At 35.0% G+C, this 14603-nt stretch overlaps 2 protein-coding genes across 2 annotated transcripts in view; one reads left to right on the top strand and one right to left on the bottom strand.

The window, feature by feature from the left end:
- The window catches only part of LOC129441882 (uncharacterized), a 429034-nt gene that overhangs the window by 262387 nt on the left and 152044 nt on the right, over positions 1-14603 (top strand). The window lies entirely within an intron of this gene.
- LOC141369004 (interferon-induced protein 44-like) overlaps positions 1-14603 on the bottom strand; it is a 44572-nt gene that overhangs the window by 26715 nt on the left and 3254 nt on the right. Inside the window, exons 2-3 of the mRNA XM_073873920.1 lie at positions 5117-5606; positions 4968-5019 (exon numbers count right to left, since the gene is read on the bottom strand). Coding sequence (XP_073730021.1) covers positions 4968-5019; positions 5117-5600 — 536 coding nt within the window. The 5' untranslated portion in view covers positions 5601-5606. The remainder of the gene's footprint in view (positions 1-4967; positions 5020-5116; positions 5607-14603) is intronic.

The following is a 14603-nucleotide window of genomic DNA, read 5'->3' as shown; positions in this document are numbered from 1 at the left end:
CTGAGCACATTACTCCCCAGCCAGCAGTGCTTGGTGGGGCAAATGTAGGCCCCATGTGGGCTTGCAATATGAGCCCCAAGCTGGTCTTGCACCCGGGTTTCATGCTGGCCCCATCTGACTTAGCCCACATGAACCTTCTGTAGAAACAAAAGCCAATGTGGACTAAACCAAAGTCAAGTATGGGTGTGGTTGGGTTAAAGGGGTCATATGATGAAAATGTTAGCATTGCCACTTTGTAGGTTTGAGCAAAAATGTGTCGTTTTGGGTGTGTTTTTTAAAATGCAAATGAGCGGATGAAGTGCAAACACTGATCACAATGATGGTGGTTTATTGTAATTGAAACTCTATTGTGCTGTCAAGTCCAAAAATGTGTCGTTTTAGGTGTGTTTTTTAAAATGCAAATGAGCGGATAAAGTGCAAACACTGATCACAATGATGGTGGTTTGTTGTAATTCAAACTCAATTGTGCTGTCAAGTCCTTCTTTTCTCTCTTTTTCAGAGTTCAGATTAAGGAGGCGGTATTATTCTAATAAGATATCCTTATGACATCATAATGAAAGCCAAATTTCAATGACCTGTTTTTGCTCACACCTACAAAGTGGCAATGCTAACATTTTCATCATATGACCCCTTTAAAGAAGTGATGAAGTTAATTAGATAATGAAGAGATGAACAAAGTGATGATTGACCATTAATGATAAGCACCTGCTGTTAATAAACAGAATCACTAAGAAAGATAAACAAGAAGAGAATAAAGAGAAAATACCAGCAGAACCACAACAACTACAAAAAATAAATAAACATTTCTTGGTGGAGCTAATGTAGACTGCAAAATTCCCAGTGTTAAATTAACATTAACACTGCTTAATGTTTATATAGATCCACACTACAGAGTGTTAAAAAAGGAACACTTGAAGCATTTTACATCTTAGATCTTACTTGTAGAGTTATTTATTAACTTAGGTTTAGATGTTTCATTTAAAGTCACCATTATTGTGATCATTGGTTGTTTTAGTTGGACTCTTGTATGTTTTTTCTGCCTGCTGTAACTTTGTGTGTTATATTTGTTATGGTAAAGAAGAGACCATGTTGCAAAAGAAGAAGAAGAAGAAGAGACCATGTTGCAATTCTGTTATGGTGGTTGATACGTAATATTGAACATCTAGATAATGTATTTATTCATTTAGTGTTTGCTCATTTAGCAGATGTATTGGTCTCTCTCAGTATGTGATGCTACAGTATGATATCTGGCACTCTCAAAGCGGTTTGTCATTCTGAAGATTTTGAAACAATGTGTACTTATATTAACCATGATGTAACTTAAACACACGAACATCAAGTCTCAGAGTATGAATCTCAACAATGGTGACAAAGAAAAATGGCAAAATGTTCATGATTTTTTTTCATGCCGCAGTGCATTCTGGGAGTTCTGGATAAGATTTGTTGATTCCCAGAATGCATTGCAGCATGAAGCTTTTCATTTTATGGTCACCATTATTGAGATCCATACTCAGATTCTTTATATTTGGGTGTCTAAATTGGACAACAGTTAATTTTGAACTATACAGTATTTCAACGTTCTTTAAAATGATAAACAGAAATGAGAGTGCCAGATGTCATACTTCAGTATCACATTACTGACAGCAAAATATTTTCGGTAAGCAAACTAAAATAGCATATCAGTTTTTTTATGTGACAATCAACACTATATCCTAACCACCACCACACTGGACACTTTAGTCTCTTTCGTTGCCATAACAAACAGGTTTTAAACACACCAAGTTAGAGCAACCAGAAAACAACAAGTCAAGAACAGAGTAAAGAGTCCAACTAAAACTACCACTGATCACAATGATGGTGACTTTTAATGAAACAGCAAACATCTACACCTAAGTTAATAAATAACTCTACAAGTAAGATGAAAATGCCTCAGTGTTACTTTTTAACACCCTGTAATGTGGATCTAAACACTGAGCAGCATTAATTTAACACTGGGGATTTTGCAGTCTACATTAGCTCCACCAAGAAATGTTTATTTATTTTTTGTAGTTGTTGTGGTTCTGCTGGATTTTTTTCTCTTTATTCTCTTCTTGTTCATCTTTCTTTAGTGATTCTGTTTATTAACAGCAGGTGTTTATCATTAATGGTCAATCATCACTTCATTCATCTCTTCATTATCTAATTAACTTCATCACTTCTTCAACCCAACCACACCCATACTTGACTTTGGTTTAGTCCACATTGGCTTTTGTTTCTACAGAAGGTTCATGTGGGCTAAGTCAGATGGGGCCAGCATGAAACCCGGGTGCAAGACCAGCTTGGGGCTCATATTGCAAGCCCATATGGGGCTTACATTTGCCCCACCAAGCACTGCTGGCTGGGTCCAGTCCTCAGGTCCTTACACTGGCTTCCTGTTACATTTAGAATAGACTTTAAAGTATTGTTACTCGTTTATAAATCACTTCATGGCTTAGGACCCAAATACATGACAGATATGCTAACTGAATATAAACCTCAATAATAACCTGAATATAAAATCAGATTATTCAGATCATTAGGATTAGGTCAGTTCCCAGATAGCAAAATTGCTGTGGCCCAGATCTGGTTCACATCTGACACCTTCATCTGGCCCACCTTTGGCATGGAATGATGGCACTTGAGCGGTCCACCTCTTTTTTTTCCAGATCTTTACCACAAGCAAATCATAGAAACACCACATGTCAGCCAAACACAAAGCAAATAATGCAGATCTGGCCCAAATCTGGGTAATGTTAATTTAAATTTTGGCCCAGATTCAGCCCAGACCCAACACCATTATCTGGCCCACACCTGGCATGGATTGATGGCACTTGTGTGGTCCACTCCTGTTTGACACGTCTCGCCCACGAGCAAGCCAGAGTGATGCCACAAACAGAGTATGAATCTCAACCATGGTGACAATTAAATGAAAAACTTCATGCTGCAATGCATGCTGGGTATTAACAAATTACAAATCTCATCCAGGACTCCCAGCATGCACTGCGACATGGCGAAATAATGAACTTTTTACATTTTCTTTGTCACCATGGTTGAGATTCATAGTGTGATTCTTGATGTTCGTATGTCCCAAATTTACAGCAGTTATTTTTTGCCAAAATTTCTAAAACTCCTTAATGACAAACTGCTGTGAAAGTGCTGGATCTCATATACACCATTGACAGAAAATAAACTTTTGAAGAGTAAATCCTTTAATTAGATGATGATTTTTACCATTATATACCAACCACCACAGAATTGCACTATTACCTTTACATAACCATAACAAATGTGTTTTATACACACAAAGTAAGGCAACCAGGAAAAATTAGTAAAGAAGTCAAGGGTCCAACTAAAACAAACACTAATCACAATAATGGTGACTTAAAATTAAACAAAGCATCAACATCTAAACCTAATAAGTGAATTGTGTTTTCTACAGCAATATTTTTACTGACTATTCAGAAATAATGTTTTATAACAGTTTTAAAATAATAAAATGCAATGTTTCTCTATCATTTACATAACAAGCAAACAAGTCAATTTAAAAACAGTTGTTGTTTTAAACATTGTGTGAACATTAAAACAGGTTATTGTCATAATGTTTGAAAATGGTAAAATGTAACATTCCTCTAACGTTCAGACAACACAGAAATGTTCTTAGAACGTCAAGAAAACTGGACACTTTTTATGTTGGCAGAAAGTTATTGGGAACGTTGGGAACTTTCAGGGAACGTTCTTAGAACTTTTCTCTGTTAGCTGGGTATATGGATCAATTCAGACTCACACACACATGAGCCCGTGCTTACTGTGCCATATCTTTGCCAAAACTGGCCCTGATACATCTTTATACAGCTGGGCCACATTTACAGCATCATATATGGACCAGTTCAGACTCATACCCACATGAGTTGGTGCTTTCTGTGCCACATGTTTTCCAAAACCGGCCCGGATATGTTTTAAAAGAACTGGGCCACATTTGCTGCAACATATGTGGGCCACTTTAGACACAAACCCACATGAGCCGGTGCTTACCTTGCCATATCTTTGCCAAAACTGGCCCAGACACGTTTGTAAAGAGCTGGGCCACATTTGCTGCAACATGTGAGGGCCACATTTGGTTTATTCCAAAATTAGGCCGTGTCTGTTGTGCAGCATTTTTGCCAAAGGTGGCCAATATTTGTTGTTTGATATTTGGGCCATATTCACTATTTGTCGGATGGGCCACTTTTGGTTCATATTCAGATGACATGTTGCAATGGGCACCGCATCTTTGCCTTAAAAGGCCCACATGTGATTTGATATATTTGGCCCATTTTTGCTATTTTACATGTGAGCCACTTTAGGTTCACATCCCTTTTATTCGGGCCATAAGAAGACCAGCAGTGCTGCATCTTTGCCTGAAGTGGCCCACATGTGCTTGCTATCTGGGTTAGAAATACCAAGGGTTTACTCAAAACAAGGTGCGTCAGCATTTAGTTATTATGCCACCTCTAGCTGGAATCAGCTTCCAGATGAGATCAGAAGTGCTTCAACACTAAACACTTTTAAATCTAGATTAAAAACACATCTGTTTAACTCTGCATTTACTGAATGAGCACTGTACTGCTTCACACTGACTGCACTTTTAACTCAAGTCACTTTTACTCCTGTTTTATTCTTTTTAACATTTTAAACTGTTTTTATTAAAATCACATTCATTTTCTTTAATTGTTATTCTAAATTCTCATGTATCTTTGTTTTTATTGTGATTTTATTGTGTATCTATTATTTTTACATTTTCTTTTTTCTCTTTTATATATTATTTTCTCATTTCTATGTAAAGCACTTTGAATGACCTCTGTGTATGAAATGTGCTATACAAATAAACTTGCCTTGCCTTGCCTTGCCTTGTGACATGGCCCCTTTAAGGAGAAGTGAAGCTGAAATAACTGGTCGTAGAAGATACTCACTCAGGAGTCCACTGGATATTTCTCCATGGTTTATCCATAAGCCCTCCATAGTCTGAAAGGGAACCACAAACCAGGGTGCTAAAAATTCAACAACTGAATGCTCTCTTCATACTCTTATTGGTATTTTAATGCATATTATTAACACAAACCTTCCACTCTGTACACCTCAAACTCAGTCAGATTTAAGTTATTCCCATGCATCTGCAGTGGATCAAACTGGTACTGTCCAGGATTGCTGTAGACTGTGGCCGTATTATTATAGATAAACACCAAAGATCCAAAATTTGGACCAGTATTTCCGTCATGGAAAGAGCACTGGGGATTTCCACTGACCACACGAAGGGGATCTTCGTTACCCATTCTGTCATTGAAGCTAAACAGGAAGGCTTTGTTGTCCACTACGTCTTTCCCTGTCTGTGCGTAATCGGTATTGGTGAATGCTCCGAATACATAGCCTGAGTTATTGTAAGCCACAGCGACAGTGGGTCCCTGCCTGTCACACTTCTGATGAAAGTAATCAGAGTGATACCCATGCACACTGGCTTTGAACAACAGGCTCAGTTTGCTTGGATAAAACATAGAGCGCAGCTTCTTCCTTTGCTCTATAGTAAGGCTGGATAAAACGGCACTCATGTTGATCTACAAAGCAAAGTAAAATTATTTTATTATTACACACTTGTTCAAATTGACACTGCTGTTTTTACAGATAGCCATGACTTGTTCAAACAAGACCTTCTTAGGTGAAAAAGAAGTACACTTCCATAGTGTACTTAAGGGCTCTATTTTTGCCCACTAATTGTGTACTTAATACACACAAAAATATTTTTTAATACTTGTTAAGATAATCTAAGTGTACTTATCTGTGCTATTTTAAGACACCATGAATATGAACTAAAATGTGCTAAAAAAAAAGTAAATAAAAATGTATTTAGGTACCACTTTTTGTATGATCATCTAAAAACATCTTAAAGAGTAAAGAATACACTGTAAAAAAAAAATCTGTAGTTTTTACGGTGAAATACTGGCAGCTGTGGTTAAAACCGTAAAAATAACACCACCACAGTTGTATGCATTACAGCGAACTTTTGTAAATTTTACAAATCTTACCTGTATACAGAATTTCTTTGATTTATTAACTGTTTAGAAACTCTTATTTTTTAATGGTAAAATGCAGATGTGATTGCCAGAAAACCACCCTAAAAATATATGAACGTGTAAACAAATTTTTGTACTTCATTAACTAATATAATTTTATTCATTTCTTAAAATATGCAGAAAACCACTATAATCCCTGTGATTGAATAAACAGCTGCACAAAGAAACAAAGTTTGTGATGAAATTACTACAACTTGTTTTCTAATTATTTGCCAACAACTTAAAAAAAGACAGTAGACGTACACAAAGATTGTATCATACAAACAAATACAAAACAACATCAGGGTAAGTTATTAAATCGCTCAGTGTCTATGAGTCCATTTTACAGAGTTCAAAAGTGACACTTAAATAATGACATTATGAATGAACATTAATGATGAAATAGAGAGCAGTCAAAACACATGTACAACTGAACTACAGACAAAATCTTAGATGAACATTAACTGTATAAATATAACATATAAACACATTCAATCGCTCAAGATCTCACCATGGAGGAGTTGAACACGGACACCATTGACATCTGCGCTTGTTACAAACCAGTTTGACTTTATTTGGTTTGTTTGAAGTCACCATTATGGTGATCATTGTTTCCTTAAATGGGACACTTGGCTCGTAGGTCTTTGGGTTAAGCTTTCTCTGACTGTTAGAGTAATGTGTCAATACACATAAGCTATGGTCTAAGAAGCTGAAATAAGTAAAATCAAGTGATGTTGGTAGATTTTTAATGATGGTCTAGTCATCTTAAAGTTTACCAAGCAAGTGTTCTAAAAAAAAACTTTAAACGTGAACATTAATTTTTTTCTGTTCCCCATACAAATGTTCTTGTGGGACGATGTTACAGAGTGGCAAGACAATTAGACTTAAAAACAGTAAAAGTAATGTCAGACAATTCTGTGACTAAACAAAATCAGTCTAGACATCAAGAATCAGCATACAAATCACAACAACGGTGACCCAAAACATGAAAGTTGCATGCCGCAATGCATTCTGGGTATTCTCATAGTACAAACCTATCTAGCATGCATTGCACTTAATCTGAATTAGTTTTTAGATGGTCACCACTATTGAGGTTTGTAGGTTGAATCTTGATATGAATATGAAGTGTCAAAAAAACGTTTTAACCAGTCCCAAAGCCATTACTTTACAAAACTCCATAAACGCTATAATTGCAGAAGACCACATACACCAGACATTAAACTCATTTCTCTCTTACTATAACTACCAGTCAATCACAACTTTCATGTGGATAAATCAAACCACTTAACAGTAAAGAAATGTTGGAGACTTGTTTTTACAACCCCTTTCATCATCAATAAGTGCTCTGTGTAACCCACTAACACAATTGATAAAAAGAAAAATAAATTAGGTAACCATGAGGCTCAAGACCCCAACTAAAACAACCACTGATCACCATAATGGTGACTTGATAAATCATCATCTAACCCTCTGTTAATTCTCAATAAGAGATTATGTAAATGTATGACAGAAATATGTCAAACTGGTTTGTAATAAGTGTAGATGTTAATGGTGTTTGTGTTTAATTCTCCTATGGTGAGGTCTCATTTTGTCTGTAGTTGAGTTGTACTTGTGTTTTGACTGCTCTCTATTTCATCATTAATGTTCATTCATCATGTCATTATTTAAGTGTCACTTTTTAACTCTGTAAAATGGACTCATAGACACTGAGCGATTTAATAACTTACCCTGATGTTGTTTTGTATTTGTTTGTATGATACAATCTTGGTGTATGTGTGTTGTCTCTTTTCAAGTTGTTGGCAATTAATTAGAAAACAATTTGTAATAATTTCACAACAAACTTTGTTTCTTTGTGCAGCTGTCTATTCCATCACCTGGATTATAGTGGTTTTCTGCATATATTCAAATATGAATAAAATTATATTAATTAATAAAATACAAAAAGTTGTTTACATGTTCATATATTTTTAAGGCGGTTTTCTGGCAATCACATCTGCATTTTACCATTAAAAAGTAAGAGTTTCTAAACAGTTAATAAATCAAAGAAATTCTGTATACAGGTAAGATTTGTAAAATTTACAAAAGTTCGATGTAATGCACACAACTGTGGTGGTGTTGTTTTTACGGTTTTCAGATGTATTTTTTACAGAATTGTTCTGGTAACCACAGCTGCCAGTATTTCTCCGTAAAAACTACGGATTTTTTTTACAGTGTAATTTTTAGTATATTAAGAGACAACCATTAAAAAAGGCCTTTAAATTTTTTTAAATTTGGCTCCCCTTGTGATGTCAGAAGGGGATAATACCGCCCCTTAATCTGCACTATCCAACCACGGCACTGCCATTTAGTGCAGAGATCAACTCATTTGCATTTAAAATGATACAACCAAAAACGGCACATTTTTGCTCACACCTACAAAGTCTATATGTTATTTTGAGCTAAAACTTCACATTTGTACTCTGGGGACAAGAAAGATTAATTTGACATCTTAAAAAAGTATTGTGAAATGTCCCTTTAAGAATCTAATTATACTTAACTGTGCTATTTTAAGACAAAATTTATTTAATTAGAAATTGATTTAAGTGTTACTGGTATTGTATACCTTTTCAGGTGCAATTATGTACTTTTTATTTGTAGTGCAGAACTTTTACCAAATACTTATTTAAATGTACATTCAAATGTAGGCTACTTTTTTACATGGGATCTTATGTATTCTGTCTAAACCTTTTTGCCATTTTACACTTTGGATACACACACTCTATGGCAGGGGTGTCAAACATGCGGCCCGCGGGCCGGATACGGCCCGCAAAGGTGTCCAATCCGGCCCGCATGATGATTTATACAGTTTAATTAAATATTAAATACATATTTTAAAAACCCTTTCAGGTGGGTGTCTAGTTCGTTTTTAATATGAGAGACTTGCGGAAAGCAGCAAAACGCGGAACATAGACTAAACACGGTGCCCAAAAATCTTGCCGTTTTATTGTTACCACTCCACTGATTCCGGCGATCCACTTCGTGTTTTCCCGACCGCTCCGCAGCATCTCTGTGACGGTGTTCACTCTCTGCCTGGAGAGCGAAGACGACAGTTTCCGAAGTTCGTTGCATTAACAGGTAGATTCATTACATTATATCAGTTGTTAAACCGCAGAATTAGTAATTTGTAAGTTTGTTTATGTATTTCTTCCGGTAATTATTTGCTGTCGGTGTTCTAAAAGTGCTAGCAACTTAGCAAGCAAACAACAACAAAATATCCACATTCTTAGTATTAACGTTACAATGCTTGTCTAGGGTTGCCACCCATGTCTGATAAAAAACCTGGACATATCGATGACCCTACCAATTCGAATTGCTCACAAGCCCCCTAACACCCCCCACCCCAGAGCATAATATTTCTATAGGCCTATGCAATTATTGCAAACACTTTACAATTCTTTTTTTTTCAATTCTTATTTGTTAACATTAGTTAATGTATTAACTAACATGAACTAACCGTGAGCAGTACATTTGTTACTGTATTTGTTAATTTTTGTTAACGTTAGTTAATAAAAATACAGCTGTTCATGGTTTATTCATGTTAGTTCACAGTGAATTAACTAATGTTAACAAGATTTAAATAAATTATTATTAACATTAACAAAAATAAAATAAATTGCTTTAGGCTATAAGTGCAGTTTATTATTAGTTAACTGTGTGTGTTAACTAATGAACCTTATTGTAAAGTGTTACCCAATTATTTGTTATTTATATTAAAATAAGTAAATCACTTTACAATTTATATAAACTGATTATACTATTTATGTAAACTGTTTTTATTTATATTCCATTGCAACTTTAAACAGGTCTAAATAGCCACTAGCCGGCCTGAAAAATATGCACGTGAAATTAAACTCGTTGAACTCACCTCAACATGTATTTTACAATCATTTAACCCGCCATGGGTAAATCTGAAGTCACTGTTACAAACTGTACACCATGCAAGATTTTAACTATTTTAAGACAGGGGTACACACTCGTGTAGTCTGGTGTAAAATGTGTCTTATATTTTCGCTTTTGGGGCACTCTCCCTCTGCCATGGCGCTCCTGTTTCTAGATACACTGATTAATTCGGTTCGGGAGAAGAGATAAAAGCCCGCCCACACTGACAATTGACTGGTTGATGTACTGAAACAGGCCAATCAGGATGCTCTCTGTCTTACATGCGCTAACACACACACAGACGTCACGTCAGACGCAAGGTCTCACTCTCTGCCGTGCATGCGCAAAATTACATATTAACATAGCTTTTCGAAAACTGGGACATTTAGTGTCCCGGGAGAGTTGATACATTTCCCGGGACAGGTTATTAAAAAGAAGGACAATCCCGGTAAAACCGGGACAGGTGGCAACCCTATGCTTGTCTAATCGATTTAATGTTCCCGATCAGATCTAAGTTAATATAAACACTAAATTTGCTGTTGTTGGCACACTTTGTAGAAAAAAATACAAAAAACACCAATGCCTTCACAAAATAACGACAGAGAACGGAAAGAGAGGCTGCTAAAGGCAGTTCAACATTGCAAACATGGATTCAAAGCTCCATCATATGGGGAGCCAATTCTGCCATATTCATAAATAAATAAATACATAAATAAATATACAAGGAAATGTAAAAAAAAACAAAAATACAGAAATAAATAAAGAAATATATACACATGGAAATGTAAAAAAATAAAAATAAATGAGTATTTATACCTGTATTTCTTTATTTATGTATATTTGTATTTTTTCACACTATTATTTATTTATTCATTCATTTATTTATACATTTATTTATTTTTACTTTTATTTATTTTTACATTTATTTATGCATAAATGTATTTATGTCTACACGTATTTATTTATACATTTATATATTTCTATATATATTTATTTCCACATTTATTTATTTATACATTTATTTATTTCTTCTTTTCTTCGTCTGTATGCTAATGAGGGGGGCGTGTTTTACCTCAGACTTAGCAATCGATCTCTGAGTGCCAGTGCTGAAGCTTTGAGGCCACAGTGACACCTGGTGGTGTGAAAAGCGAACAAAGTTGCACATGGAGTGAATGACTTGGAGATGTGCAATATCCAAAACCTTATTTCAAGTTTTAAATCATTTTTTGTCACCATAACTGTGTATATATAGGGTCATTATACATAGCATACGTACTGTACTCAGGACATGGCCGTAAATCGCCATCCGGTCGTGATTTCTAAAATGTCTTGGCACACATAAATATCAAAATGCACGTTTTCAACATATCTGATGACAGACCCTTGTAAGTGGACACTTTAATATGGAAACGCATGAAATTATGCACTATTAATAACATTTAATGTAAATGCCCTGGAGCATACTGTCCACTTACAAGGGTCTGTCATCAGATATGTTGATAACGTGCATTTTGATATTTATGTGTGCCAAGACATTTTGGAGGTCACGGCCGGATGGCGATTTACGGCCGTGTACTGAGTGCAGTGCGTATGCTATGTGTAGTGACCCTATATATACACACAGTTGTGGTGACACAAAATGATTTAAAACTTGAAATAAGGTTTTGGATATTACACATCTCCAAGTCATTCACTCTATGTGCAACTTTGTTCGCTTTTCACACCGCCGGGTGTCGCTGGGGCCTCGGGGCTTCAGCACTGGCGCTCAGAGATCGATTGCTGGGTCTGGGGTGGAACGCGCCCCCCTCATTGGCATGCAGACGAAGAAAAGAAGAAATAAATAAATGTATAAATAAATAAATGTGGAAATAAATATATATAGAAATATATAAATGTATAAATAAATACGTGTAGACATAAATACATTTATACATAAATAAATGTGAAAATAAATAAAAGTAAAAATAAATAAATGTATAAATGAATAAATAAATAATAGTGTGAAAAAATACAATTATACATAAATAAAGAAATACAGGTATAAATACTCATTTATTTTTGTTTTTTTACATTTCCATGTATATATATTTCTTTATTTATTTCTGTATTTTAGTTTTTTTACATTTCCTTGTATATTTATTTATGTATTTATTTATTTATGAATATGGCAGAATTGGCTCCCCATACATCAAGCCAGCAGGTAAATCATATTGAATATTTAGCAGACTTTAATTCTTGTTATTATATTTCCCATTATAATCACTTGTCTAAGTTGATGCTAGTAATATAACACATCATATTTATAACACTTCATTAAAACCATAATAATAGTACCACCCCCCCATAGTGCCCTTTTTGCTTTTGGGCCACTGCCACATCTAGCATTTTCATTTTCTAAATGACTGTTCTTATTACAAAGAAAAGTGAATGGTTTATAAATAATTTTGCCATTAAGGCAAAAGAAGTTAAATTAAAGCTTTAGGCCAGTGGGTTTTGTACAGATGTAAATTTGTGTGTATAATATGTACAAAATGAGTGTGACTTATGAAATGTAGTTTTCACAGAGCTGTGTGTTTCTCTGGATTTTCTTGCTAAACAAACTAATTAATTGGTTTGTTTAGTTAATTTTAAGACAATTATCAGCACACTAAGGTTTAAAAAAATTATCCGGCCCTCACTTTGTGGCGTTATTTACCATCCGGCCCTCAGCCTAAAATTAGTTTGACACCCCTGCTTTATGGGCTATCTTACACCCGGCACAATGCAGTCTTTTGCTAGTTTCCACCCTGCGCAATTATCTTTTTCACGCTTAGCGCCACGTTGTTTAAATAGCAAATGCATTTGCGCCCCCTTTTGCGCCCATGGGCGTTCTGGTCTGAAAACGAGGTGTGTTCAGGTGCATTGTTGGCGCGTTGCTATTTTGAGGCAACTAAAATAGACTACGCTGTTGACCAACTAAAACCTAGTCTAAAGTCAATGGCGCAATATGTTTTTTTGTTATTTAAAGAGCGCGTCAGTAATATGCGCCTATAAACGGGACGACAACGCGGGTTTGCTTAACACATACATGAATGCGCAGCAGCACAAAACGCTTTTAAATATGAAAGATTAAAGGATTGAAATGTAAAAGAATATTATTGAGTCTCTTAGACATAAATGAGGACTAATTATGAGACGTTAGAAGGCACAAAGAGCTGCTTCACCTGCAGCCTGGTAAGTAAACAAATGCTTTGCTTTAAACAAATGCATCTGTTTTTAAATGTTTTTTTAAATGCTACCTCACGGATTTATTGTATATGATGACTCTGTACCTGTGGATATGGTGAGACGAGAAACATTTTTAAAGGAACAGTATGTAGGATTTTGGCCAAAACTGATATTGCAATCACAAAACTTGTGGCTAAAACTGGTACTGCAATCACACAACTGGTGGCCAATACACATAATGACAACATAAACATCAGTTGAGGGCTGCAACTCCACTTTTTAAATGACAATATCCTGGCCATACCACTGTTGTGAGTGTTATAAGTATTTGAAATGAAAATGATTTCTTAATGTCTAGTGACATATCAGGGCCATTTTATGATTCATTGATATACATTTCTTACATACTGTTTCTTTAAGTAATGCTTAAAAAAATTACGCTGTCCAAGTGCTGAAACATGAAGAGAGCCGTTTGTAAATTCTTTATCTCCTGTTTGTTACAAATAAAGTATTTTTACAGTACAAACCTTTTCTTAAATACTTGTAAAAAATTTTTTGATGATATTGGATAGCCATACATTTAAAGCAATTAAAAGCATGCTTTTTTACTTCCATGACTAAATGAAAACGGGTTTTAAAGGTTTTAATGAAAAAATAACAATTTCAATACAAGTGAAAAACAACACAATTATTTAACATTAATCTTAAACTGGGGATCTTCTTCCTCCGCTTTGTTTTTCAGTTTACAAAGTCCATAATCTAAATATGGATTAGACATAGCGCCAGCGCAACTGGCTTTTAAAGGGGATGAGAGCTGAGACTCTCATTGGTTTGTTGCACGTTACGCCCAAAATACTCCCATTACTCAATAAAAAAATAGGACAAACCATTTTTCCCGTCGTTAAATTAGCAAAAGTGAATTCGGACACGCCCATTTAGACGTTGTGCTGTGCGCTTTAGACAATGCGCTTAGATCGTTAAAATAGGGCCCTATATGTTTTGGGGGGTGGACATTGTTATATTATCCCCTATTTATGAGATTACAATTGATTAATTCCTTACTGTTGATTTAGGGTGGATAATGTATTCATTTTCATGCAACAATGTTTTTTATAGCATTATATTAATCATTATATTAATCATAATATTAATCACAGTGTTGGGGAAAGTTACTATTAAAAGTAATGCATTACAATATTAAGTTACTCCCAAAAAAAGTAACTAATTGCGTTACTTAGTTACTTTTCATGGAAAGTAATGCTTATGTTACTTTTTAGATACTTTTGCGTTACTTTTTCTTGTCGGAGGCTTGATCTCTTTCAGGCCTTGCAGGTGTTTTTATGACCGAAAAGTTCTTTATTCAGAAATTGCATATTT

This window comes from Misgurnus anguillicaudatus, chromosome 2 (genome assembly GCF_027580225.2).
Source record: "Misgurnus anguillicaudatus chromosome 2, ASM2758022v2, whole genome shotgun sequence".
Taxonomy (NCBI): Eukaryota; Metazoa; Chordata; class Actinopteri; order Cypriniformes; family Cobitidae; genus Misgurnus; species Misgurnus anguillicaudatus.
The sequence above is the reverse complement of the archived record's forward strand: the minus strand, read 5'-3'. Positions and strand labels throughout refer to the sequence as shown.